The 27567-nt window shown below is 34.8% G+C and overlaps 4 protein-coding genes across 6 annotated transcripts; 2 read left to right on the forward strand and 2 right to left on the reverse strand.

Annotated features, from left to right (window-relative positions):
* Positions 1-1236: 1236 nt before the first annotated feature.
* On the reverse strand, positions 1237-2002 carry LOC147403764 (calmodulin-like protein 30). Its single transcript, XM_086437684.1, has one exon. It carries the CDS (start codon positions 1917-1919, stop codon positions 1371-1373), a length of 549 nt encoding a protein of 182 aa, XP_086293810.1. The 5' UTR covers positions 1920-2002; the 3' UTR covers positions 1237-1370.
* Positions 2003-7913: 5911 nt separating this feature from the next.
* LOC147403765 (protein WEAK CHLOROPLAST MOVEMENT UNDER BLUE LIGHT 1-like) lies at positions 7914-14199 on the forward strand. 3 transcript variants are annotated; one of them, XM_086439483.1, is made up of 4 exons: positions 7914-8110; positions 10247-10353; positions 10450-10826; positions 12166-14199. In XM_086439483.1, exons 2-4 carry the CDS (start codon positions 10281-10283, stop codon positions 13906-13908), a joined length of 2193 nt encoding a protein of 730 aa, XP_086295609.1. In that variant the 5' UTR covers positions 7914-8110; positions 10247-10280; the 3' UTR covers positions 13909-14199. The 3 variants fall into 3 exon arrangements, with proteins under 3 accessions (XP_086295609.1, XP_086295608.1, XP_086295607.1); XM_086439482.1 differs by having other exon boundaries at positions 7915-8110; positions 10224-10826; XM_086439481.1 differs by having other exon boundaries at positions 7915-8110; positions 10247-10826.
* A 1485-nt stretch (positions 14200-15684) lies between these two features.
* On the forward strand, positions 15685-20496 carry LOC147403766 (EKC/KEOPS complex subunit tprkb-like protein). The gene is made up of 6 exons (XM_086439485.1): positions 15685-15902; positions 18051-18117; positions 18799-18921; positions 19019-19102; positions 19871-19957; positions 20038-20496. Exons 1-6 carry the CDS (start codon positions 15835-15837, stop codon positions 20122-20124), a joined length of 516 nt encoding a protein of 171 aa, XP_086295611.1. The 5' UTR covers positions 15685-15834; the 3' UTR covers positions 20125-20496.
* Positions 20497-22651: 2155 nt separating this feature from the next.
* Positions 22652-24280, reverse strand: LOC147403767 (sterol carrier protein 2-like). Its single transcript, XM_086439486.1, has 4 exons — positions 24098-24280; positions 23948-24008; positions 22944-23046; positions 22652-22847 (listed from the first exon to the last, which is right to left on the reverse strand). Exons 1-4 carry the CDS (start codon positions 24224-24226, stop codon positions 22766-22768), a joined length of 375 nt encoding a protein of 124 aa, XP_086295612.1. The 5' UTR covers positions 24227-24280; the 3' UTR covers positions 22652-22765.
* Between the last annotated feature and the right edge of the window lie 3287 nt (positions 24281-27567).

Raw genomic sequence — 27567 nt, forward strand, 5'->3', positions numbered from 1 at the left:
CATTTTCCAATTTCATCCATAATAATTTTGGGCAACTTTCTCTACCCATTTTATAAATATTTAGAATGTGCCAACCAACACTCAAGGGGCTTTCTAATTAAAAAAGTTGAGATATGATAAGTGGGTTAATGTACGGTTGTCAATGGATTGGGTTCGGATTGGATCAGGTCAATTTGGTACCAGTCCAATAAGGATCGAATTGGATCTGGAACTGATCCAATAAGCTTCGGGTCAGACTTTTATCAAATCTGGTTTTATTGGATCTCACTATCAGGGTCCAAGCTCGATCCAAAAATAATTGGATATAGTCTCGTTTGGATCGAACTTGATTTGATACACAAAATCTAAATAATCTTCATATTTTTAAACAAGATATACTATTTAATTTAAATACTTTCTCACATTTTATCAGATCGGAATATGACTTATCTAGAGGTGATCCAATAAGATATTGGATAGAAACCTAATCAGATCGGATCCTTATCAGAATACAAATCCTGAATCCATACACAAAGGTAATGGATTAATATGGATTGGATTTCAGACTTGATCCGAAACTTTGACAGCCCTAACTAATGGGTTGTTGCCATGATTTAATAAAAAGTAAAAAAACCTCCCAACATATATAACCCTAGGAGTGATTGTTTGTTCACATACTAACATTGTTTTGACATGCATGTGGCGTTGATGACTTAAGCAATTATAAAATATTTTTTCTCTCTTACCAATGGTTAAAAGTTGTAATTTTTTTATAAGATCATCTTGTTACATTCAAAAATATGATCCAATACAAAAGTGTTGTAGAGGATGAAATTCTATGAATTTCAACCAAAAAAATAAAAAAGTAAAGTTACTTTTCACCAAAGTATTTTAATTTTAAATATGTGTGCTCGGTGGCATCCATTTTCAACACCATTATCAAGCTCGAAAAAATTTGATTTTTTTTTTTAAATTTATTTTTTTTTTTATCATGAGATTTTTCTTTAAATCTAGAAGGTTGTAGCGTTGGATTGCAAATATGATAATCTATATGGATCCCATAATACTTTTTAAGATTTGAAATCTAAATATAAATATAAAGATTTCTGGCCAATGAATGCACAAGCAGGAGAGAGAAATTTTGTTTTTATTACTTGAGTCATCAGCCGCATGTTAAAATGGTGTTGGTCTGGGAGCAAACAATCACTCAACCCTAGTAACCCATATCTACCAAATCACTATTTTCTTAGACTACTATTATTGAGATTTATAAAACTAATTAATTACTTTGTTATTAATAACACTATTACAATAAAACAACTTAGCCCAAACCACGTGCGATTGGGAGCTTGTGAGATGAATGTGAAAGCCACAACCATAGAAACTAAAATCTAAGAACTAGGCTTCATGGAGTTGGTCATCATCTTCATAAACTCATCCATGTCAATCAGTCCATCCCCATCTGCATCCACAGCTGCAACCATCTTCCTACATGCCTCTAAGCTGCATCTCTCCCCCAACCTACGTAGAACCTCGAACAATTCTTCCGCACTTATTCTCCCATTCCCATCCAAATCGAAACTTCGAAACGCATTTTGTATTTCCTTTGCCTTTACACCACCGCTCTTCTCATGTACATCCATGAACTCCTTGAAATCGATGAACCCATCTCTGTCTATGTCGGCTACTTCAAATGCCTTCGCCACTTCTGCCTCAACGTTTTGCTTCTTCAACGCTCTCAACACTGCTCGGTATTCATCTTGCGATATCTTGCCATCCTTGTTTTCATCAAATTTATCAAACACCCGTCTCATCTCATCATTATTTGGAAGGAAGATCGTCGAAAGTCCCGAGGATTGTCTATCATTCGATCCCCATGACTTCGATGGAAACCTCCTCGAAAGGTTGTATTGGAAGCTCAGAAGACTCAATTTGGACATTTTTCTAATGGAATTGAAATTGGGATGGAAGAGAGCAAATCCGGAATAAGCTAATATATAAAGAACACAGCCCCTTCAAATTAATATAATGTGTATACATATAAGCCAACCGCCCTCCACTTTATTCCTTTGATCTTTATGAAGCATGTTAGGCTAGATAATATTCTTTCGAAAGTCAGGACCACGTATAGTTTTGAAACATATAGAATCCCTCTAGAAAATTCACCGAATCAACTCAATTGGATTTCTAGGTGACTCAGATCCCAAACTTGTTAAAGCCAACTTGGCCAAGTCAATTTAAAAATGAAACAATTAGGATAAAAGACTTGATCGAGTTATTTAGTTATATATAATATTTTTGTAGAAATGTTTTTATATTTTTCTTAAGATATTTTTTTAAAATTTTAATATATTTTTATTTGGATCATTAAACTTGACTACAGATATTTTTGTACTTAATGTGACATGGTAGGTATTCAAGTCGAGCTTTCGGATTTTTGAACTATGATCAATAGGTTTTGAAAATCATCTGAGTCAAAAATGACTCGTCTGAACGTCTTATCATTTTAGAACGAGCGAGATGTTTAATGTGAATCGTCATTTACATCGTCTCAGATATATACAAGATCCGATATGACTTGTGCGATGTTTAGAAAATATTCATCTAGTCAAACGGGTTTTTCTATTTTCTGATAAAAATAATAAATACTTTAATGATTTAAATATTTATTTATTATTTAAATCGAAAATGATTTTGCGATTGATAGGCATCTAATCCACCTTAGTTTATAAAATAAATTATAAATTTTTTGAATATAAACATGTATTAATAGATAATTAATATAAATCAGATTAAATATTTTACCTCATCCGAGACTATTAGGGAGAGTTGACTCAGTATGGGACCATATGAAATGGAATACCAAATTTTAAAATCATGACAGGATCACAAGTATTCCTTACATTACGTGCATGTAAACCAGAATAGTAGAATCTAATTCAAGACCAAAAGGCAAAAGACGAAAGCCAGCAAAGGCATGGGCAAAAGAAAAAGAATATATTCCAATTCCAAGGGTAAGGATACATTGCATTTCCTTCACGGAAGAAAGCTGAAAATGATTTCTTCTTGAAAGCATAGTTTTAAAATTCGGTGAGTCAATTTGAAGCATGGCCGTGTTGACTTTTGAGGTGACTCAATATGCAAACCATGATTTTAAAAACTTTTTTTTTTTTTTTTATCGATAAGTATATTTTTAATGAGTTTAGTAACTTGGTGCTGACAGGATTTGAACCTAGGTCTTTGGTATCATCATCCAAAGAAGATTTTACCAACTATGCTAACTGGCAATTGTATTAAAACTCTAACTTGATTCTAGTGTCCAAGTACAATTTTTGTCCAGTAGGAAACTCGCACATCAACTCATATGAATCAAATAAAATGTATTAATTTTTATTTATAAATATTATAAAAATGATTTTAAAATATTTTTATTTATTTTTTCTTCTCCAAAAAAAGGTATTATATATTGCTGACTAACTCGGTTGAGTTTCTGATCCAACTCAGAACAGTTTTTGCTGACTTGGCCAATTTGACAAATTGATTTATGAGTTGACTCAATGAGTTGGGTCCATAAGTTTTGGGGCTGAGTGAACTTGAAATCCAATCAAGTTTACTAATTGCGCTGAAATTCATGTCACTCGATAAGTTTTAAAACTATAATACAATTATACAAACTGGGTGAGGGTGGATTTCTCATCTCAACTCCCAACAGTCGAATCCAGATAAAAACTCAGTCAAATTACATGTTTTATTTTTATTTTTATTTTTATTTTATGCTATTTTTGCAATTGGTGATTACTGCAACTTTTGGTGAATATTGAGAAAATCATATGAGGTTTCAAACTGAGAGAAATGGTCCAAATGTTTTTGTAAAATCTGGGGTATGCCCCTTTAAATTTGTAATTCTTTTCTTATTAATACTACTTTACTTTTACTTAACAAAAAAAATTAAACTATTTGATCACTTTGATTAGACTTCAGTCCAAATGAAATTGACCACAAAATAGTGTATTTGATTGAGTGGTGATAAATTTTTATTTTTTTATTTTTTTTTATAACGAGGTGATCCTTGTGGTAGTAGACTAGCCATTGGATCATTAGGACCCAAAGACTAACCTTATCCACAGGACTAGTTCTTGTATCACACACATCCCACCCTGTCACGTGAATTCAATTAAGTAGCCACCTTAATGGTGGAGGGGTTAGAGAGATTCAAAGTCACGATCTGGAGAGCAAACCAAATCGCTTCCTTACCATCTCGGCTAGTTTCCGGTGGGTGAGTGATGATAACTTTCCAACAAAAAATTCATGTTCGTTATGTTATGAAAAAAATAAAATGAGTCATGCTCAAGTGACCTTAGGATTGTACCTCATATGGTACATCTTGACATGAAATTGTGTAGAATCATAAATACTTTTTGTCTTGTATTTCGATGAAAAACATCTATGATTCCTACCCATTTTCATGTGAGGATGTGCCATATGAGATACAATCTTGAGGTTACTTCAGTATTATGCTATTGAAATTAAAGAAAGGTATTGTGATTTTCTCAATGTTCAGAATCTTGCACAAGTGATTTTCTCAATGTTTTTAAAATATTTTTTATTTTTATTTTTGAATAGACAATAATTTTATATAGGAAAATTCTTAATTGAATTCTTTCACTCAACACTGCACTGATGCGGAGTTGGCTAACAGCCATACATTTTTTTCCTTGTATCTCGAGGAAAAAAATTATGACTCTTAGCCCTCTCCCACGTATAAAAAAAAAAAAAAGTTAGACATCACATTTTAAATGATGCTTACTTTTCTAATGAAAAAATGCATCTAAAAGAGGATTTCAGACATGGTTTTCTCCAAACCAATGTCTAATTAAAATTCATAAATAAGTAGAAGTCTAAAGTATCACACATTTTGGCACAATGCCTCCATTCAAGAAAACTGCACTTTAGATTTTATTTTTTGAAAAGTTGGTGTCTATTTTTATTTTTTTCTTTCAAAATTTGATGTCTAAGGTTTTTTTTTTTTTTTTTATATGTAATAAAGAGCGTAGTCTCCAAAGAAGTCAATTTGGAACTATTCTTTTACGGGAGCGGTTCGGCAACCCTAAAGTTTGCCAAGTTTGGTGCCAAATATTTTTTGTAAATCACTTCTGATGGGGTTAGAAGTTTTGTAATAGGCTGATTTTTTGTGAGGATGATCTCTAAGGTGAAGAGATCATCCTCACAAAAAATCAGCTCATTTTGAAACTTCTAACCTTAGTTTACAAGTTGAAGAATTGTGGACCGTCCAATTTTTGTAAATCACTTTTGATGGGGTTAGAAGTTTTGGAATAGGCTTATTTATGATCTCCTCATCATAGAGATCATCCTCACAAAAAATCAGCTCTTTCCAAAGCTTCTAAGCCATATTTTGAAAAATGTTTGACACCAAACTTGGCAAACTTTAGGGCTGCTGAACCGTTCCCTTCTTTTACATAGAAGTAGTTTTGTAAATTATGTTACTTAAGAAAGAATTTGTCAACTATTTGACTAATGATCCACAAGCTCCAATAACATACGTACAGACTACCGGTTACATGGGATATAGTGATACTAAGGGAAGAATTGTGATAATCTGACTATCCCACGTTGCAAACTCAATCGACTACCCTGACATGACAAGTTTGGGAGCAATAGATTTGCGCTCCTTGAGATACATGACTGCGCTTCCCCATAAAAAAGTGTATCTCAAGGGAACTGTGTATCTTGAGGAGTGCAGATTTATAATTTCCAAACTTGTCACGTCAAATAATCAATTGAGTATGTCAAGTGAGGTAGTCAGATTATCAGACTCTTAAGGGAATTAACTGATGACATATTCCTGAAAGTGATTACATTTGTTAAATATTCTATTTTTAGAGTAATTGCAACCTTGATATTTTATTTCACTTATACTTCCATACGCAACTGATTGTTTTCAGTTAATTCTCTTAGGAAAGCCTGGAATAGAAAATGTACTACTAGAACATTTTTATTTTATTTTTAAATAATTACTTTAATAATATTTATTATTTGACAGTGTTGAACATTTTTGTCATACTTGATTGACTGCGGTAAGGGTGTTCAATGGGTCGGGCGTTTGCCCAGCCCAACATGGATCGGTTTTGTATGTTTAATTAGGCTGTTTATTCATGTTTAGGTGCGGGTTTGATCTTGGGAGTTATGCCCACACGGCTCCCAAGGTAGGACTTGCTTTGGTTGTAAGCATAGTTAGTAATTTTTTGAATAATTCGTGAATTATACCCAAATTTCCCAAATGAAACACAAAAGGATTGAAATTTTCATTCAATTCAACTCCTTGTAAAAATTCACAACTTTTTAAACCTTTTTCGAATCATTCACAATTTATTCTTTTTCATCAAAAATACTTTCTACAAAGAAGGTTAAAAATATAAATTTACCGGCATTTATATATTAAAAAAAAAATGATATCTCAATATCGCATGCTAATATTTTTGTTATTCTCTCTTTACATTTAAAAGTTTTATCATTAGACAATTACTAACCATTGTTTGTAATCAAATCTCACAATTATCAATTAAAAATTAATTTTTCACTCCTTTTATACAGCTTCTCTCTCCTCTTAGATGTTTTGATCATGAGTGTTATAATTCAATTAAGTCAGATGGTATGTGCTTTGCATTATAAAGATGTTTGTTAATAGTATGATTAATCATAAGAAAAAAATATGTTCTTAGTTTTAAATTCGTTCTATATATATGCTATTTTAGAATAAATATTAAAATAAAATATGTAAAGGTATCCAAGTGTTATTGATTTGTATTAAGGTTTAAATCTTTGATATACATACATAAAAGTATCAAATGTTCTTGATTTACCATGGATGAATTCAAAGGTGAAGGGTACTCGGGGTGATTTAAAAAAATAATATATAAAAATAATAAATTTTAAAAAATGGGGAAGTTTTCTAAATATTTGGATATGAGTACTATGAAAATTTTAATAAGTATACACACGAATTTTCGAAAGTTTTTAGAACGTTGAAGTTGAATTAAACCTGAATGATGCTTGTTTCCCATTTTTGCTGTTCTTTGAAATTTTTACTAAATTTTTAAATGAACTACTAATGTATATTCTGAATCGTACTCGAATTAATTCCATAATGATTTTTTATCATACACCAAATTACTAACTATGGCTGTAAGAGATTTTGAGTTTGATTTATTTTTGAATCCCCTAATATCTTTAGGTCTGATGGGGTTAGGAATGGTAACCAAGGTTACCCAATTCGCTAGTTAAGTATCGAACTGTGAACCAAACCAATTCATGTTATGCTTCGCTCTTTGTCTACGAAATAGGAAACCAAACGAACTTTACCATTTTACCTTTTTTTTTTTAATTCCCCTCGATAGTACATATATTGATTTTGAAAATTTTCAAATTAAAGCATGCCCCATTTGACCTTGTCTTTATTAATAGATTGATGAAAAAATGACTAAATACCCTCATCTTCAGCCATGGTTTTAAATCTCGTCGAACTCGAGATGACTCGTCCGATGTGTCTTAATATCATTCACTAATAAGATGGATAGACAAATCAAACCTATTAGACGAGATTTAGAACTATGATTCATTTTGCTCATTATTGAACGAGACGGGTACATTCTTGGCTGGTGAATCACGAACCTCGGACCCAACTTCAAAGTGACCAAACCCACGAATCAGATAAATAGCTGGTGACTAGTGTAAGGTATGGAACGCCTCTTTAGGGCTGGGTTTAGATCTTCGGGCTCGACAAACTCGGCCCAAATCCACCCAAATCCCAATAATTGTAAGTAAGGGTAGTTTCGTCATTTCGTACATTCATTTCTACCGTCCCTGTTGATGTTTTACTTTTCCTGGGCTCTGTGGATCCGAGATGAGGTGGCCATATGTCCTCGCTACTTGAGAACGCTCTGCCTTACACACACACACACACACACACACACACACGAAGAGATTGTTAATTATTACGGATGTGATCAGTGATATTCCTCATATTTTTCTTTTGATCATTTTTCTTTTCTGAAATTTAGGGAACCCTAAAAGAACGGTTTGACTCATCAAATCTTGTTTCTGGTGAATCCATGTAAGTTTCTCTTCTTTTTTATCTGTTTTTTTTTTTTCTCACTTAATTCGATTGGTTGTTTCAATTTAGCTGTGGATAAACAATTTGGGGATTTGAATTCCCCCATTTTATTTCTATTTATTTTTTTCTTTTATTTCTTTTAATGAAAAGGAGATCAAATTAAAGAAAGTATGAGTTAGTAATAATTGTTTTGGAGTGGTGTTAGATGATTAATGGGTTGGTCTAACAATCAATCATTTTATCATGATTGAATAAATCATCTTAGAGATTGATTTTTTCTGTCAATTTTGGATTCTAATCACCCACCTAAAAAAATAGATTGTAATGTGATTATAAATTTTTTTAATTATTTGTTTTTTGCTTGATAATCTTGGATTTCTATTTTTATTGATAATTTTTTTTATTATTATTATTTATATATTTGTGTGTGTGTGTGTGTTTATGTTTCTTTCTCATCAATTATGGTTAAGAGGTTCCTTGGGAACTCTAATGGAAACAAGATCAATTTGAAATCTACAATATAAAATTAGAATTATCTTGATGTTACCTTGGCACTTCGGACTCCCATGTTTTTTTCTGTGTCGGTGTGCCTACACGACACAACAATTCAGGGCACTTATGTACAAATGGTGGAACTAGTTTCTCCTAATTTTTTCACCATCAAATTAACATTAAGAAGGGAGATCATGTACAATAATAACTTGCGTAGCTATCTAACTTAAAGTTTCCTTCCCGTGTCACAAATTAATTGATCATCTCCTAGAAGTCCTGTTGTACCATAAGCTAATATTTGTATAACCATGCAACCATATTGGCATTTTCAAATCTTTTTGTGCCAGAAACCTTCGGACAACTTGGTACCCATGCTACGTGTGTCAAACTAACGTTAATTATCATTATTGTCATCTAGGACTTATCTCTAATATTGGGGTCGGCAACATGAGTCCTAATTTACCATTGAACTCATGATCGTTGCTACAAAAGAAAGCTAACCCTGGTGTCCTAATTGTTGTTCTCAGTGGCACAACTCATAAAATTCTAGGAGCTTTCATCTTATAGTTGGGATCTTGTCACCACTCCCAAACACTTAGTTGGGTTGGGACTTAGCTTGACTCCTTGAACAATACTCCCATGGTGATTAATTCAAGACACCCAAATCATGTCAATATGATTTCCTTTAGTTTATCTTTTGTGACATAATGGTATGATCCATATTGATAGTGATAAAAAAGATTGATATAATGTATTTCAAAATAACATTTCTTTTGTAATTATGTGTGAAATGTCAGTTCTGGACTAAAATAATGGAAATAATGCTGTGAAATATTATTTTACATGTTGTTGTGTATGTAAATAACAGCCATTATAAACAGCAAAGCAGCCATGTAACAGATCACTGCTATTTTCCAAAAAACAGAATGGGCCCTAAGTTTACTGTTATAAAATTTGTTATTTCTATTTAAACCTTGTGCTAGAGTGAGGCTTGAACTTCTTATAAACCAACTGAGGCTTAAGCCTCTATGCTAGAATCCTGCATCACCTTGAGTCCTATTTTCAGGCACCTTGAGGCAGAATTTTTAAATAAAGGTCTCATCATTGAGACTAGTTGGACAGTCCTTACATTGTATTGTATTTTTCCTGTTTGTCCATGGCTTCACTCCATTTTTGGTGAATATTTTGGCTGAACTTGTTTCCTTGCCTCCAGAGTTGTGAATGCACTTGCTTATGCTTGCAATACATACAATTTTTTATTTTTTATTTTTTCTGATATGGGTTGCTTGTGGGTTTCTTATCATGGCCATTATGAAAATAGTTATGGTAGATCTTAGGTACCAAGCAACTCTTGCCTTTACATGGGACTCATTTCTCCTATCAATATCACTTTTTTTTTCCCTTCACTTGGAACTATATTACGTTTCATTCCCATTTCATTTGATTTTGCTCCATTTGACTTTCTAGGATGGCAAAAGTAGTAGGGTGTTTCCATTTCTCAAATAAATGAACTAGAATTCCCAAATTATATTTTTCTTTTGTTTGTGTTTCAATGAACCATATGTGGAGTTGCAAAAAGTGGTTTGCAGAATTTGATTCTAACAATATACTAAGTCCGCAGCATCATTTTTTTCCTTTATCCAGATACCCACTTGGGACTTCTTTCCCTTGACGTGGAATGGAGGAATTGAGGAATCCTGAAGGAAATCCACCTGAATCCTCTCCTCCTACTTCATCATCTTCTCAAGATGGTATGCATGTAAATTCGGAATCCCTTAGTTCAATAACTTTCGATGAAAAACAAGAACATGAACATCGAAGGAAAGTGATAGAAAATATGCCCACAGAGAATGAAGTGGAACCGCAGCCAAGAGTTGAGGAAATTGTAGTGGGGCCCACAGAAGCCCATGATATTCCATCACCCAATTTATTAGAAACATCAAAAGCACAACTGAGCGGTACTCCACAGCAACTTGAGGGCGGTGTTTCTATTAGGACTGGTGATGTTGGGGTCAATGATGTAAGAGCCTCTGAAGATGACATCTACAACATTGTGCATTCTGGTGAAACACTGGAATCAATTGATGTTTCGGAACATTTAAAACAAGTTTACGTAAGCAGGGCACTTGTTGATACTGCTGCACCTTTTGAATCTGTTAAAGAAGCAGTTACCAAGTTCGGAGGAATTGTGGATTGGAAGGCACATAAAATCCAGGCTATGGAGGTAGATGTTTCTCCATGATTAATATTCAGATATTTCTGTATGATTATTACTGTAATTTTTATCTATTGCCAGACAAACATTTTAACTTCACTCATAGTAGTTAAAGGTTTTGTAGCCTCTTTTTATTTCTCATTAAGAGCCCGTTTGGATAGAAAGTAGAAAGTAGCTAGGAAAAAAGTAGCTTTGGGAGAGAGTAACTTTTAGAAAGTAGAAAGTAGTTTCCTTTTGCTTTTTAAAAAGTTGAGATTTTTACTCTTTAAGACTAGTTTTCTAACATGAATTAAAACAAGCTTTTTAACTTTTTAACTTTTTAACTTTCAAAAGTAAAAAAGTTATTTTTTTAGATGTATCCAAACGGGTTCTAAGTCTTCACGGTCTCTATTCTCTGAAAATATCAAGCAATTCAAGTTCGCTCACACCCCTTTTACGTTTACTAATAACTTTTTCCATTTTATTACACATAGGAATAAAGGAACGTATGTTTGTATTCATCCAAATATATAGCCACCCCCAAATCTTTGGGATAAGGCTTTGCTGTTTTAGAGACTACTTTTTTCTCCTTCTTTTGCTTTTCGCAATATTATTTTCACCTGTTTTCTGCACCCAAACTTCATAAAATTTTCATTTGTAATAAATCCAGGGTGATGCCAGGATTTTCTTGTAGGGGATTGAAGAGCTTGTAGATGATTGGTTTTGTGGAGAAAATTCAAGGGTTTTTGGTTAGAGGTTAAAGAAATGGGTAGTTAGGTCATTTCCCATTAGTCTATTAGAGAAGATCGAAATCAAGGGGCAATGTCATGAGCTTTGAAAAAATAGAACATTCAAATATTCATCAATTTAATAGCGGGGTGTCTGAATCACCCTAAACGATAAAGAGTGAAGAGGAATAAATGTCAAAGTGGGTATGTAGACAATTTAAAAACTCAAGTGGGTTACCACAAATATTTATCAAAACATAGGGAGATGGGGCAAAAACGTTAAATTGGCAATGGTGGCAGCCGGTTGAAAACACAAGTGGGTACCTCAAATATTCACCAAAATGTGGGGGGAAGGGGTAAGGACGGTGGGGGCAACATGGTGAAAGGAGGCATTTTATCAGCTTCAAAACAGTGTTATAAAGGATAATCGTCAAATTTTTGGAGCTTCTAACTAAGCCAAAAAAATGAGTGGGGGCAACTGCCTCCACTAACTCCTTCCTGGCTCCACCCCTGAATAAAGCCGGCCCATACCTATTGGCTGTAACAATTTTTATATATGGTTGTAAGCTGGAAGCAGATTTCTATGATCTATTCATCCTTAATAGAAGAATTTCAAATTACCCCTTTTGGCTATGTTACAGAGGCGCAAGCATGTCGAATGTGAACTTCAAAAGGCACAAGAAGAGATTCCCAAGTATAAAAAACAGTCAGAGGCCGCCGAAGATGCAAAAGCCCAAGTACTAATAGAGTTGGACAGCACAAAGAGACTCATAGAAGAACTGAAGCTGAACTTGGAGACAGTACAAACTGAAGAAAAGCAAGCAAAACAGGACTCCGAACTTGCCAAACTCAGAGTGGAGGAGATTGAAAAAGGCATCGGCGACGAAGCGAGTGTTGTAGCCAAGGCACAGCTAGAGGTTGCCAAAGCCAGGCATGATGTTGCGGTCTCGGAACTAAAATGTGTGAAAGATGAGTTAGAAAAACTGCGAGCAGAGTACGCTTCTTTAGTTGTGGAGAAAGACATGGCTGTGAAGAGAGCCAAGGAAGCTGTTTCAGCGTCCAAGGAAGTTGAAAAGACAGTGGAGGAATTGATTTTAGAGCTGATTATGGCGAAGGAATCCTTGGAATCTGCACATGCTGCGCATCTCGAGGCAGAGGAGCAAAGAATTGGAGCAGCTATGGCAAGAGAACAGGATTCTCTTTCCTGGGAGAAGGAACTAAAGCAAGCGGAAGACGAGCTGCAGAGGTTGAATCAGCAACTTATCTCGAATGAAAATCTCGAGGAAAAACTAGATACCGCGTCAGCTTTGCTTCTCGCTTTGAAAGATGAATTGGCAGCTTATATGGAAGCCAAAGTGAACCAAGAAAGTAGTGAAGAACCACCAAAGACATCAGTTGATTCAGTGAAAAAGGAGCTTGAAGAAGTGAGGCGAAACATAGAGAAGGCAACAACAGAAGTGAATTATTTGAAGGTTGCGGCCGTATCACTTAAATCAGAACTTGAAAATGAAAAATCGACACTTGTCAGCTTGAGACAGAGAGAAGGAATGGCATCAGTAGCTGTTTCATCTCTTGAAGCTGAACTGAGGAGGATTAGTTCAGAAGTTGCGGTTGTTCAGATGAAGGAGAAGGATTCGAGAGAGAATATAGTTGAGCTGCCAAAGCAACTACAAAAAGCTGCTCAAGAAGCCGATCAGGCCAGGTCGTTTACTCAATTAGCCCGTGAAGATTTACGAAAAGCAAGGGAAGAAGTAGAGCTAGCCAAGGCTGGTGCATGCATGATGGAGAGAAGATTAAATGCGGCTCAAAAGGAGATAGAGGCGGCCAAGGCATCAGAGAGGTTGGCGTTAGCAGCAATCAAGGCATTGGAGGGAAGTGAATCAGCAGAGGTGACACTTCCTTTTGAGGAATATTCCAAGCTAAGTAAGCAAGCTTACGAGGCTGAGGAACGGGCCCACATGAAGGTGTTAGCTTCCATATCCCAATTAGAGGTTGTGAAGGAGTCCGAGGTGAGAAGTTTGGAGAAACTCGAAGCATTGAATAGGGAGGTGGATGTAAGGAAGGAATCATTGAGAATTGCTGCGGAGAAGGCTGTGAAGGCGAAGGATGGGAAGTTAGGTGTAGAGCAGGAATTGAGGAAGTGGAGAGCTGAACACAAGCAACAACGGAGGAAAGCCGATGATAGGTTGGTAAACTATACTACAACCCCGCTGAGGAACTTCAATGTGGGATCGGATACTAGTGTTCCTGTCCACCACACCATGTCGAGCCCAAAGTTGCGTGTACATTCCCCAGAAGCGAGGGTGATTAGAAAGAAGAAATCGTTGTTTCCACGTTTAATAATGTTCTTGGCAAGAAAAAAAGCAGGACAGAATTCTTTGTGATTTACTAATTGTGTGCATACATGCATGTTTGTGTTTCTAACTAGAGACCAGAAGCTGCTGGTGTTGATCTGACGGAATCGATTGTGTATTATATAGATATGTGAGAGCTAAAGCTGATTTGATGGGATTTCTGTCCCGAGGATGATTATCAAGGTGGAGGAGGTGGGAGTTAGTTCATCTGGTGGTCAGGAGAGCCGATAAGTTTGTATATGTATGAGGTGTGAGTAATAGTATGCTTTGTTTGAATTTTTGTACAAAGGTACGAATGAATGAGGATTTTTTTTTTTTTTTTTCAAATGGAGCAAGCTTTTTCTGTTGCTTTGTCATTGTTGTGGAAGGAATGTGTCATCACAAAGATTTTCCATCTTGTGTAGTACCAATGGTTTTGATACTCGTTCAAGATTGAGATGACTTGCCCTCAGAGGTTATTTGGCCGAGAGGATAATATGAATTGTCCATCACATTGACTCGTCCACAATCTGAGAAGAATCATTCGATACTTTGGAATTATGACGGGAGTAAAAATGCAGATTTTCTGGAGATCAGTTTCAATCTTCTAGGAAGTAAAACACTTTATTATGGATAGCTTTTTCTTTAGAATCTACAACATCCCAACGGTCATGTGGATGGACCGGGTTGAGCTAGCATTTTCTAATAGATTTTTTCCTCACGAGCTCTCCATTACGTGACGTGAGGAATAAAGGTAGTTTTGTAAATTGGAGATGACCTTAGCACACGTAGTCTCATGTGATTAGTCGATTTCGAATCTTGTGAGATTTGTGAGGAAAGAGTCTGATCAATTTTTTTCATAATTTCTTATATGCTAATAAAATAACTCTAAAACGATACAAATGATTTGATTCATGATTCATCATAGATGATATAACTAGTACGGGTCAACTAGGTAGGATCTGGTTAATCCAAATAGAAAAGCACTTTCCTTTATTATTATTATTATTATTTTTTTTTTTTTTGGGTCGATTTAAAAACTTACACTCCTTTCTAACTTAGTAAGGAAAGGTTCTTGCTTGTATCATCTTGTGGGATCCAAAAACATGATCTGATGCTGCAGGATTGAAGAGGATGAAGTCCCAAGAAATTTGAAAATTTTTTTTTAATTATTTTTTACCATTAAATTTTAATTGTAAGATTTCAAATGTTACCAAGTAAGTCAGATTAGTCCGACTTATCCAAATAATAGCATCGCTAATAGGAATGTCAATGAATACCCATTTCTCCGAACCCAAACTGAAAACCCTGGTCCGATTCCCTTTTTATTAGAATTGATTAGAGTCGGGTCTAAAATGAAACCAAATCAATAGGATTTGGAATCGATTTATTTTGTCATTTCTTTTTATATTATAGGTGAATTGAGGTACTCTTTTATTTTAAAATCATTGCATTTTATATAAAATTTTTCAAATTTTCAAATAAATTATCAATTAGAACTTAAAATGAGCTCTCTTCCAAAAATTTCTTATTTTTAAATAAAATAATTTTTTATTTTCAAAAAAAATCATTAAGTTATATTTTTTTTATTATAATAAATTATAATTAAATTAATAATTTTGTAGATAACATATTAATTTGTTTGAAAAAAATAGTTTTATAATGATTTGAAATACTTTTTTTTTTCTCATTTGATTGTTGAGAATTGAATTTGAAACTGACAAGAACCGAAACCAAAAGAAATGTAATGGCTATGGTTCAAAGTTCCTTAGGAACCCAACCAGACCCGAGCCATCGCTACACGTTGGGATAAAGTCAGTTGCATGAACGCTAACTTAAGATAATACTGCCGGATATATCATATCATTGCTTTTCTAGTTCGTTCTCCAATAAGCGGGAGAAACCCTAATTTCCACTCCCGCAAAATCCCCAAAATAGCTAAAATCTGAAGAGAAGCTCAGAAATCAAAGAACAGCCATGAAGGTTTTCGAAGTCGATGGAACTTCTCTTTTACTCGCGCTATTCACTGACGTCACCAACTCCAAGTACCTCTCTCTCTCTCTCCATGTTTTTTTGGTTGAAAATGGATTTTAATTCTTCTCCATAATTGCTTAGATTCCTAAATATTTGTCATCTATTATCGGTGAAGTTTGGAATGATTTGTGGGAAATTTCAGAGCATCTTTTGTTAATTAAGGAAAATAAAATTAGAGAAAACTTGAGTATTTGATTGACCTTATTGTGATTCTTTACTTTTGTGACCTCTCTTTTCTGTACATTTTTGTGTGAAATTCCGTAAATATGTTTTGAATTCTTACGACCTGTTTGGATCAAGGTTTTTAATTCAAAATAGCTCTTAAAAATATCTTTTTTCTGATGTAAAATGGTTATTGAAACAGTTCTTATATTTTGTTTTTGTAACGCATCTCAGATTAAAAGGAATTTTTTTTTTTTTTTTTTTGGAGATTGCTAGGACTGAAATTAACGCCGAGCTCTATATCTCAACTGCAATTTGTGAGATTCAAAATGACTTGATGAGGGTCATTGGTGGATGAATTATCACTCTATCGGAATCTTGGGTTACAATAGAAACAAGTGGAAGAACTAACCATCTTCATCATTAAAAAAAAATATATGTTCATTTTGCCCTACCTTCACTCTTTTAAAACCTCCATCTAATTCGAAGAATCATCCAAATTTTTTTGGCAATTTGAGATTGTTCATTTAGAATTTGACCTATCCTCCTCATGGGGAAGGTCTGACCGAGGGCTTGTAACATGGAGGATGAACTATTCGGAATTTCCGACCCATGCAACCTCGAAGCTGCTAATTTTTTTTACTATCGCATCATGCATTTGGCTTTTTTCAAGTGTTTGTTGCTTTAAGTAAAAAAAAAAAAAAAAAAGGAAAAATAGTAGAATTTTCGACCAAGTTCACCTAATTTTTATCACTTATTTATGTATTCTACAAGCATAATGGAAAAAAAATCTTGCTTTGAAGCTTTTATTGGGAATCAGTAGGTAATGCGTGTAATCTCATTCTTGGGAACTCTGATACCCAGATAAATCAAAATTGGTGATGTATCCATGTCAGATACTTCAATTTTAAATGAAGTGTTATTATGGGGAATCAACAAGGAATGTGTGCAATCTCATTCGTGGGACCTCTGATACCCTGATATTTCAAAATAGGTGGTGGAACTATGTCGATACATCCATTTTAAATTAAATGTTGGATACGACACTTCATCTATCTTGTATCCATACCGTATGTTGGTGCCATAGCTTGGAACTATTTCACAAGGGATACATTGGGATGGTTATAAACATTATGTTTCCTTTGGGTTTTATTGGGAAGGAATTTGTTAGGAAAGGAGAAAGTGGAGGTAATTGTTTATATCATGCCAAAATCTTGTGTAATGATCATAGCTTAGATTGGTTTAGACAAGGAGCTCGTGAACACTCTTTATACATCAGAGTACCTATGAACACTAGTGTAATATATTTTTCCATCTATCTGCGTAGCTTACTTATTGCATAAACTTGGGTCAAGGTTTTAATTTTTATCCTCATTGTTTTTTTCTTGTATCCTGTTCGATACTTGGCTTTGGCTAAATCACCACGTCTTTTCCTTGTTCCATTGAGAATCATAAACTGTCCTGTTGCTGCATCTTCTCTCGATCTTGAGTTTTGATGTTTTTATCTAACATTTCACCCATCAAATGATCAAGCCTGAACTGGTTTTCGACATTGGAAGGATCATCGTTTTCAAGTGTAGATAACATAATCGTCTAATATTGTTGCTTAAAATCACAGTTAAAATAACTTACCAAAAATGAAAAAAAAAAATTTCAGTTAAAATAAGAATTGTATTCATTTTTCTTTTGCATCTGATACAATTGAAAAACTCAATCCTCCAACATGGCGCATACTGTTAACATGAAAAGATTATTTATTCTTAAACTTCACTTTTGTTTCCATTTCACTAAATTATTTTTCAGCAAATTACATTCTGCAAACCAAACAGAGGGCTCTAATACACTGCATTTTTTTATGTGTATATATTCCCTGTGTCTCACTGATTTTATACATGAATCTTTTTACTTTTCTACAAAAGTTTAGTTATTTTATGAAATATTTAAATATTCTTTGAGGTGAAAGCATTTTAAGTGACAATTAAATTCTTATCTGGCAGGGAGCTTCTGAATTCCATGCAAGCTGGTACACTTGAACCAGAAGTTGCATTTCTGAATGCATCACTTGTAGGTTCCTTACCCACACTTACCCTTCAGATTTTAGTATATGTATGTACTACAGTTCGCCCGTGCCTTGAGATTAAAGGGGTAAAAGCGGAAAAAAAAAAGTTAGAGGGTATTATTATTATTATTATTATTATTTTTAGGTAAAGGAGTAAAAGATGAAAAACTATAAAGTAGGTTAAAGGAGTAAAAGAGGAAATATAGTAAAGTTAGAGGGGGTGAAGAGGAAAGACAATAAAGTGGGTCCCACAAAAATTGTAGTTGGATGGAATGTTTATTTTAACTATAGATATAAGTTTATCCCCTACAAAAGTGGTTCCTACAGTTATGTTATTATATATATAGGCATCCTCTTTGAGGTTAAAGGTGTGAAAGAGGAAAGATAGTAAAGTTAGAGTGGTATAAAGTTTGAGGGGGTATTATTGAAAAAGAGGGAGAGGGAGGGGGAGGAGAGAGAAAACAATAAAGTTGAAGAGGGAGAAGAGGAGAGGTGGGTGTAGTTTGGACCCTACTCCAGTGTAGTTGGATGGGACATTTATACCCCACAAAACTATAGGAGAGTGGGTTCCACCATTGTGTTTTATTTTATAGATATATATAAGAAGAGATGATACTGAATTATATATGTTGTGCCACTCTTTGTTGAGGTTTCTCTGATGTTGATTTTATCAAAACGTGAGACAGATACCAGATGTTTTCCCTGTTCTAGCAGCTGCACACAAGGCTCTTCTAGCCAAATCAAGGGAGTCGCTAACAACACGTACTCTTCATTCTGAGCTCGTATACAATTACTCTGGATCCAAGCATGTATCCTACTCGCCACTATTTACTCACCATGGTTTATTTGTTGGATTTTCTTATTCTGCTATAATTGTTAACTTTTCCAACCGAATTTTTTGTCTAGATTACTGAATCCTTCAAAAGATGTGGTATCTCTGACAACTCTACCTATGTTCTTGTTGCTCAGTTTGGTGCATCTCTTGATGAGGTGAGTTCATTATGTTATCTCATGAATGTTACTAGTATTTCAGTTTACCCTTTTATATTAGATTATTAATAAATATGGTTACAATTAGGGGTGCAACTTGGTTCTGCTTGAGGGCTGCGGCCAAATTTGAACCGAACCTACATGAGTCAGTTCCACTAAATAAGAACCAAACCAAAATGCCTTTGGACCCAAACTGAATTAATTTCGGTTTGGTTTGGTTCGGTTCATTTCTATGGGTTGCCAATATTCTATAAATTAGATGTAACATAATTGTAATTTAAAAATAAAAATAAAATTTCATACAATAAATCATTAATCTATACATAAAAAGACATTAATTTATCTATTAAAAAAAATCATTAATCTATGTCCTAACTCCTAAAATAATTTATAATAAATTAATACATTTTTATTTATTACATAAGCGTTTGGTTCAGTTTTATACAAACTTGATCCGAGAACCGAACCAAATTGATCGGTTCTCCATTTTCTTAACCTGGAACTGAACCGCAACTTGTTCCAAACTGAACCAAACCACCCCAAAGCTATTAGTTTGAACTGGTCCAAGTTGCACCGGTACTTACAATGATGAAACAAATAAAGAAGGAATTAATGAAACAAATCACAATACATATCATTTCATTTCGACTATTGCTTTCTACTATTAGTAATAAGAATTTAATGTTTTTGTGCCTATCCTCCTGGCCTTGAATTTATCTAAACATGACAACAATCATATTGATGAAGATTCCTGTTTGCTTGTATTAGATGAAAGTCATAGAGAAACTTATCGAAGGGAAAGAGGTTGACTTAGAGGAGTTGGATGAGAGAGCAAACAAAGCCCAGATTCAGAAGGTTTGTGAAAATTTCAAACTAGTGTTGCTTCTTCCTAGTTTCTTCTTTTATTGAATAATACTTGATTATTCCATCTCCAGCACTATAAAATATCTGGGTTGGAACTAGGGATATCCTCGCTTGCAGATGCCATCACATGCCGGATTGCTTCCCGAGATGCATTGTGAGGACAAATAACTATATAATGTTTATATTTGGTCCCCTTAATTGGGTCCAAGAAGCTGGTTTCCAATCCTTGACAACATCAAATTATGCTTGTAAGTGATCTAGAGAAGTTGAACAGTTATTTATATCATAACTTGAACAAACATTATCAGCTTGTAAGTGATCTATATAATGTTTATATTTGGTCCCCTTAATTGGGTCCAAGAAGCTGGTTTCCAATCCTTGACAACATCAAATTATGCCTGTAAGTGATCTAGAGAAGTTGAACAGTTATTTATATCATAACTTGAACAAACATTATCAGCTTCAATGCTAGGAACCAGAATTCTGGTTACCCAAACTCAATTTTCAATGAAAAGATTTGTAGTTGTTTATCCTGAAATTACAATTTTGAGGTTGATTTCATCAAGAAAACCATGTTCTCTAGTTGATTCCTTTTGTCTGCATTAAAATTATTTAAAAGTTTTTCTGAATTAAATCCATCTGTCCAAAACTGTATTACGTATATAATCTTATCAATTATTGGAATCTACCATCTTTATATAGCTATGGAAAACATATCTTTATTATTATAATGAGAGGAGGTGGAGTAGAAGTGGTTCGACACAAAAGTTTGGATTCCAAAAATACCCCCACCTTAACATTTAAATTTAATATAATCAGGGTCATTTTGGTCAAAAACTTAGAAAATTAGCAATACCACGTCCCTAAAATCATGTAGCTTTGCTTTCAAAATTACAAAAATATCATTTTTATTGTATAATCTTCAAAACCAATCTTTAAATTAATATTTTAAATTACAAATAAACCCTTCGTATGTGTTTTCACATGCCACCTTCTAGTAGAAAATAAATAGAATTCATTGTCTATGAAAACGAAATATAAATAATTGGCGAATTTGTTAGCCAATGTACCTGTTTTAAGAGTTCATCATTTCTACAATGTAATTATTTTTTAGAGATTTCTTAGAAGGGAGTTTGGTATGTTAATGAATGTGTATTGTATTTCTTGCTTGTTTGCCTTATTCGTTGGTCTCTCATCCTCCTCTTGTTTCCTTTGCTTTTCTTTTAATAATGTTTCTTATCTATCGAAGAGAGATATTTCCTACTTCTATCTCTATCAATATGAAAAAGGTACAGAAGTGAAAATTAAAAGTAAAATTTGAATTTTGTTCAGCTGGGGGTAGAGCCATGAAGTTGTTTGCTGTGATCCTAATCCAGCAAGTCGAATATTTGATCAAAAAGTTTTGTTTTGTTTTTTTTTTGGTGTTTTTTTCAAATACAAATTTTTTCCAAGAAAAGGAGGAGAAAAATTAGCTAGGCTTTTCCAAGCTCTAGCTGCTCTTAAATTGGTACTTCACTGGTGAATTGGCACTGAGAATGCCATTAGTAACAGTTCCCTAATTGGATTCGAAGTCTTTTCCCCATATCATCACCATTCATTGCAAGTGTGTTCATATCCGCTATGTATAACTCCATATTTTACCGAGACTGTCAACCTAATGTAACCATTCGCCTTTTTCTGGATTTGGAATAGACCTATGTTACCTGATTTGTTGCTACTAGTCCAAACCATGAACCGGAATGAAACAAATCAGTTTGCAGTTCAGTTGGTATTGGATTTGTAAAATCAAGTGAACCACGAACCTACCGAAATTTTGACTGGGTTTTGCAATCTAAAGCATTGAGTTCGGAGAACCCAAAACTTCAGCGAATCAAATAATTTTTTAATTGGTTCGGTGAACCAAACCAATTCATTATATTTTTTTCATTGTTTATATTTATAATTTGGATTACTTTATTAATTTATTTATATTTAAATTAGAATTTTTTAACATTATAATTATACTTATAATTTGTATACTTGAAGTATATATAAGCACAAGCAAACCAAGCTAGCAGACCGATTTAGGAAACCAAAGTAAACTTAGAAACAAATTATCTCTAACTACCCTTACAAATCGGGTTCGTTTTAGAGTGACCAACCACGACCCCCCAGATAACATAGGAATAGAAAATGTACTACCGTAACCATCTTACTTTATCGGGATTTAAATTTTGAACTGTAAAATGAATTTTCAAAAACAGAGTAGCCAACTGAAACTCTTCAGTTGACATTGGATTTACTGTGATTTTTTTACATTTTTGATGTTGAGGTGCGCACATAACCGTAGATGCTCTTTACTTATGTCTCGAGGAAACACATCTACCGTTATGTGTGCACCTCACGTCAAAAATGTAAAAATCGTAGTAACTCCTAAGGTCAACTCAGCGGGACTCATTCTGAAATTAGTTTCCATAATCTAGTTCTAACAATCAATAATTAGAATCAGATCAACACAAATTCTTTCACGTAGCATCACCCATTCAAGTATTAATACACTTTTAATTCTTATTTGAAGGAAGATGTGATTAATGCTGGACGTCCTATGGAATATTAGATTATGATGCAATATAGTAAAATTTCCTTCATTTATTTATGTTCCTTTATTTAATGTAATCTTCCAAGAGATCACAATTCTCTCTCATCTCCTCATTTCAACACAAATTCTTTCCAGTTTTGATGAAGAAGATTTACACCATTTTTAGTTTTTTTTTTTTTTAATTTCAGGTTCTAAAAATACTGTTTTATGGGTTGGCAAGCTCACAGCTTTGAAGGTTTTGGAAACATATCAAGAGAGAACTTCTGAGCTGCCCCGAGACTACCCTTGAGCTTGATTGCTCCCCTGCATACATTAAAAGAATAATCACTCAACAAAATCCACATAAAACAAATCAAAATCAATCAAAAACCCATAAAGTTTCGTACGCATGTACTGTACCTCATGAAAGCCATCTGTGGGTTCATCTTCCCATTCAAAATCTTAATAAAATCTTCATCCGTGAAGGAAAAGGTGACATCAGGATTCCCTTCATACGACGAACCTAAATTGTACAAGCATGGTAGATACATAGACAATGAAGAATTATAATTTGGAGAATTATTCGATTGCTTCGATTTAATTGATATAGAACAAAGTAGAAACAAAGACTATACTAATTAGAGATATTTATGAAAAAGTGATCAACTTTTGACGAATTTAGGATTCCGGATAACTGTTCATTTTAATTACTAAAACGTGAACAATAATGAATTTGGAGGTTTTTAACGTTACTATTTTGCAGGTTTAAAGTGATAATTTCATTTTAAACATGTGAAATAGTCACTTCTTTCTAATTTTATTTTTTTTAACGAAAACGTATTTGTTCACGTTTTGGTGATTAAAAATGAACAATGAGCCGGAGTCGTAAATAACTCATTTTCAGCTCACGAAATGGTAATTCACCTAACTAATTTAAAGACAATTTTCTTTTTTGGAATTGACTACTTGCACATCAAAAGTAGTTGGTTGCACACCAATCTAAAAAATGCTTACTTTTTATTTTTATTTTTAATATCTACATTAACCTTATTAGTTGCACCTCACCAATCATTGGAGAAGTTTTTACGGTCTCCCTTAACTCATTTCATCATTCTCTGTGTCTATTTTCTCTGATTTATTGTAAATCATAATCATGTGAGATCTTAGCATCAAAAATCAATAAAAGGAGATGATTAGGAAGAAGAAGTTGACAATGATAATGGAGTGCAATACTCTTTTTTTTTTTTTTTGGAGTGCAATCATTAGTGTAAACAGGAATTTTTTTTATGTGATGGAGTGCAATTGGTAATAGATGATTTGCAACTAAACGGTCTTTTTTTTTTTTTTAAGTGAACTTTCTTCAGTTGGACCAATTAAATTAGAAAAAAATGAAAAGAAGCAAAGCAATCAGAAGAAGCCCTGACCATTGATAACATCTCCTTTCTTGAAGTCGATGATATAAATCTCCTCATCTACTCCGATTTTCTGTTTTGAGAAGCAGAAAACTAGGGTTAGGGTTTCCACACACACACACACACACAGAAAGAGAGAGAAAGAGAGAGAGAGAGAGAGACCTTGGGAGCGATGTTGAACCTGTAAACGAAGCCGATCTTCTTTGTAAGTTCTTTACCAGCATCGGTTGCAAGGTAGAGTTTCATCTGCTCCATTATGGCGGCGCTTTTTAGTTTGCTCGAGCTCGCCATGATTTATTTGCTAGAATGCGTATGGATGGTAGACGAAGCAACTTGTTATTTATGGTTTGTCTGCGTTGGAGTAGTTGCGAGAATTAGAGAGCGCAATAACTGCATGAACAGATAAAACGGTTGATGGACGTCTTTTAGTCTACGCAATAACTGCATGAACAGATAACAGTTAATGTACGTCTCTATCTAAGGGTCTACCTCCTTCACATTATTAAAGTCAGATAAGTTGACCATACTTTTAAAAACTCGACTCAGAATTTTCATCTAGTCGAAAACCATTCGATTCGGCCGAGTTAGAGTGTACTTAATTCGTTTGCAAAAACCATATAAATATATATATTTTTTTTTTCTCAGATACGACTGTATACACTTCCGAAAAACAATGGTTCTCTGCACACAAACAGTGCTCAATAACATCTTCAACAACCGTCCACCGACCTCCTTCAACTACTTATGAGAATAACGATGACTGCACGTGGTTTTTGGTAGGGCACAGAACTGCACATCTTTTTTCTGTGTATCACGAAGAAAAAGATCGATGGTTCTATGCTCTTGCCACGTCAGCCACCTATAAACAAAAACTCACATGCATTCATCACGACTCTAGAGATAATCACACAGTAAAGACTAGAATAATAATGGAAAATCTTCACTCGCTCATAACTCGATTGATGTGGCAAGGGCACGGAGCCTTAGATTGCCTTAGATTCTTTTCCTGGTGCATAAAAAAAGAAAAAAGACCTATGGTTCCGTGCTGAGGTGGAGTCAGGATTTTGTTCATGTGGGAGCAGCCAAGAGTAGAAAAGATTTTGCGAGGGACACTTAAGTGTAAAAATAAATAGTTGTGAGAGCAGTTAAGAGTGAAATTTTTTTTATGGGGGACAATAGTGACAGATTTCTTTATCGGTCATTAAAATCGGTCATAGTAGCACATTAATCCATGGGATTTGAAAATTCTTGTGGGGGCAAGTGACCCCACTCTAAATCCGCCCTGGTTCCATGTCCACATCAGCCAAGTGTTGAACGAGTGAAGATTTTTGAATTAGAAAATCAGGAAAGTTAGAAATAGATGAACTGATCTGGTTTCAATAGAATACCAGATAGAAGAATTTCATTAGTATTTATAGTAGTTTACATGATAGATAGAATTTCAAAAATAACAAAACAGAAAGATTACATAAAGATCTACATAACAGACTTATCAGATAAGCAGTTCAAAGATCTATTCAAACTATTATTGTTACAACAGACTTATCCTTAAATATCTCCTTCAATATCTGACTGTTGAGAATCATGCACAAGGATAGACTCTGCTCTGTTTCTTATCTGTTTAACTGGCCCCCGCAAGCTAATGGTGAGAGGTTGAACCATAAGCTTGCTACGAAGAAAGGAAAATCTGGATGTTGTCAGTCCCTTAGTGAATATGTCTGAAGGTTGTGAGTGTGTAGGAATATATCGAGCAAGGATGTCTCTATTAAAGATTTTCTCCCTTATAAAATGATAATCTACCTCGATATGTTTTGTGCGAGCATGAAACACTGGATTGGAGGATAATGATAGCGCACCAAGGTTGTCAACCCATAGGCAAGGAGGGGAATTGAGTGGAAGACCAAGTTCTTTGAATAACATGCGCACCCAATATAACTCTGTGACAGTGAGGGCCATTGACCTGTATTCTGCCTCGGTGCTTGATCTTGCTATGACTGGTTGTTTCTTTGCCATCCAAGAAATGAGGCATGGACCTAGGAAGATGCAATAACTTGTTGTGGACTTGCGGTCATCGGGACTCCTAGCCCAATCTGAGTCACAGAACGCATGAAGTGCTAGAGATCCTTTTGTGTAATGGAGGCCATGTTCAATTGTACCTTTGAGGTATCTAAGCACTCTTTTGGCAGCTGTGAGATGGACTGTGGTAGGACAATGGAGGAATTGACATAATTGATTGACACTATAAGCAATGTCTGGGCGAGTTAGGGTGCAATATTGTAAGGCTCCCACGATGTGCCTGTATATGGATGGATCTGGGAGAGGATCACCTGCATGTTTAGACATCTTGCTACCCGATAGACATGGTGTTGAGACTGGTTTGGCACCAACCATTTTAGTGTCTTCAAGCAAGTCAAGAATGTACTTACTTTGATGAAGATGAAGTTGGTCTGAGGTACGATGAACCTGGATGCCCAGAAAGTAAGATAGTGGTCCCAAATCTTTCATTGCAAAGTCACGGCTCAATTGATGAAGAAGTTCCTTCACTACATGAGGGGAGTTGCTCACAACTAAAATATCATCAACATAGATGAGAATAAATATGGTGACAGTAGGGTGTTGTAAATAAAATAGAGAAGTATCCACATGAGAACCAGTAAAGCCAAGATCAAGTAAGCTTTGGAAAAGGAGCCTGAACCAAGCCCTTGGAGCTTGTTTCAAGCCATAAAGGGACTTGTGTAGGCGGCACACATGAGTTGGAAGCATAGGGTTTTCAAACCCTTTTGGTTGTTCCATGTAAACTTCTTCCTCAAGGTGACCATGCAAGAAGGCATTAGATATGTCAAGTTGTTGTATCACCCAATTGTGATGAACTGCCAATGCAAGAATTAACCGAATGGTGGCAAGCTTAATAACGGGACTGAATGTCTCATAGTAATCAACTCCATGCTCTTGATCAAAGCCTTTGGCTACTAGTCGGGCTTTATACCTTTCAATGGTTCCATCCGCCCTCTGCTTGAGTTTGAAAACCCACTTATTTCGAATGATATGTTTGTTGGGAGGTCTAGGACACAAAGTCCAAGTTTTGTTTGCAAGAAGGGCATCAAATTCAAGTTGCATAGCTGCTGTCCAATTAGAGTCCTTGGAGGCTTGTTTGTAGGTTCTAGGCTCAAATGGGAGTGTGGAGGATAAGGCCTGCAGGGGATGATTGGTGGAAGAGTATAAATGGTAGTCAAGAAATTGTTTGGGTTTGTGGGAGTTGGTTTGAGAACGAGTGACCATTTTACTAGAGGGGGGATGGGCAGCAGGTAAGGTAATGCTGGTGGATGGGTCATGAATGGTTGGGGCAATATCTGACTGGTCAAGAGATGGATTTGCATCAGAGAGGTCCAGACCTACAGAAAGCTCAGTTGCTGAATGTAATGGAGAAGTAATAGATGGTAAGGAGGAGGGGGACATACCTGTTGATGCAGGAGTAGCAGAGTCCACCAAAGTGTCGTCCAAGGTGTGAGTAGTAGCAGGTGGAGAGAAGTCAAGCATGGGAGGGAAGATGATAGGTGAGGTAGTGGTAGGAGTAGACTTCTGATTGAGATAGGCAGCAGGAAATGTATGTTCATCAAACACAACATGCCGAG

Source organism: Akebia trifoliata, chromosome 4 (genome assembly GCF_017979445.1).
Source record: "Akebia trifoliata isolate Shusen 1 chromosome 4, ASM1797944v1, whole genome shotgun sequence".
In the NCBI taxonomy this organism is placed as follows: Eukaryota; Viridiplantae; Streptophyta; class Magnoliopsida; order Ranunculales; family Lardizabalaceae; genus Akebia; species Akebia trifoliata.

Excerpts from the sequence above, each read along its gene's own strand:
- LOC147403764 (XM_086437684.1), bottom strand. The coding sequence starts at position 1,919 with ATGTCCAAATTGAGTCTTCTGAGCTTCCAATACAACCTTTCGAGGAGG.
- LOC147403765 (XM_086439482.1), top strand. The coding sequence starts at position 10,281 with ATGGAGGAATTGAGGAATCCTGAAGGAAATCCACCTGAATCCTCTCCT. Across the intron at positions 10,827-12,165 it reads ATAAAATCCAGGCTATGGAG|AGGCGCAAGCATGTCGAATG; the intron begins GTAGATGTTTCT and ends GCTATGTTACAG.
- LOC147403766 (XM_086439485.1), top strand. The coding sequence starts at position 15,835 with ATGAAGGTTTTCGAAGTCGATGGAACTTCTCTTTTACTCGCGCTATTC. Across the intron at positions 15,903-18,050 it reads ACTGACGTCACCAACTCCAA|GGAGCTTCTGAATTCCATGC; the intron begins GTACCTCTCTCT and ends CTTATCTGGCAG. Across the intron at positions 18,922-19,018 it reads ATTACTCTGGATCCAAGCAT|ATTACTGAATCCTTCAAAAG; the intron begins GTATCCTACTCG and ends TTTTTTGTCTAG.
- LOC147403767 (XM_086439486.1), bottom strand. The coding sequence starts at position 24,226 with ATGGCGAGCTCGAGCAAACTAAAAAGCGCCGCCATAATGGAGCAGATG. Across the intron at positions 24,009-24,097 it reads GGTTCAACATCGCTCCCAAG|AAAATCGGAGTAGATGAGGA; the intron begins GTCTCTCTCTCT and ends TTCTCAAAACAG. Across the intron at positions 23,047-23,947 it reads GAAAGGAGATGTTATCAATG|GTTCGTCGTATGAAGGGAAT; the intron begins GTCAGGGCTTCT and ends TGTACAATTTAG.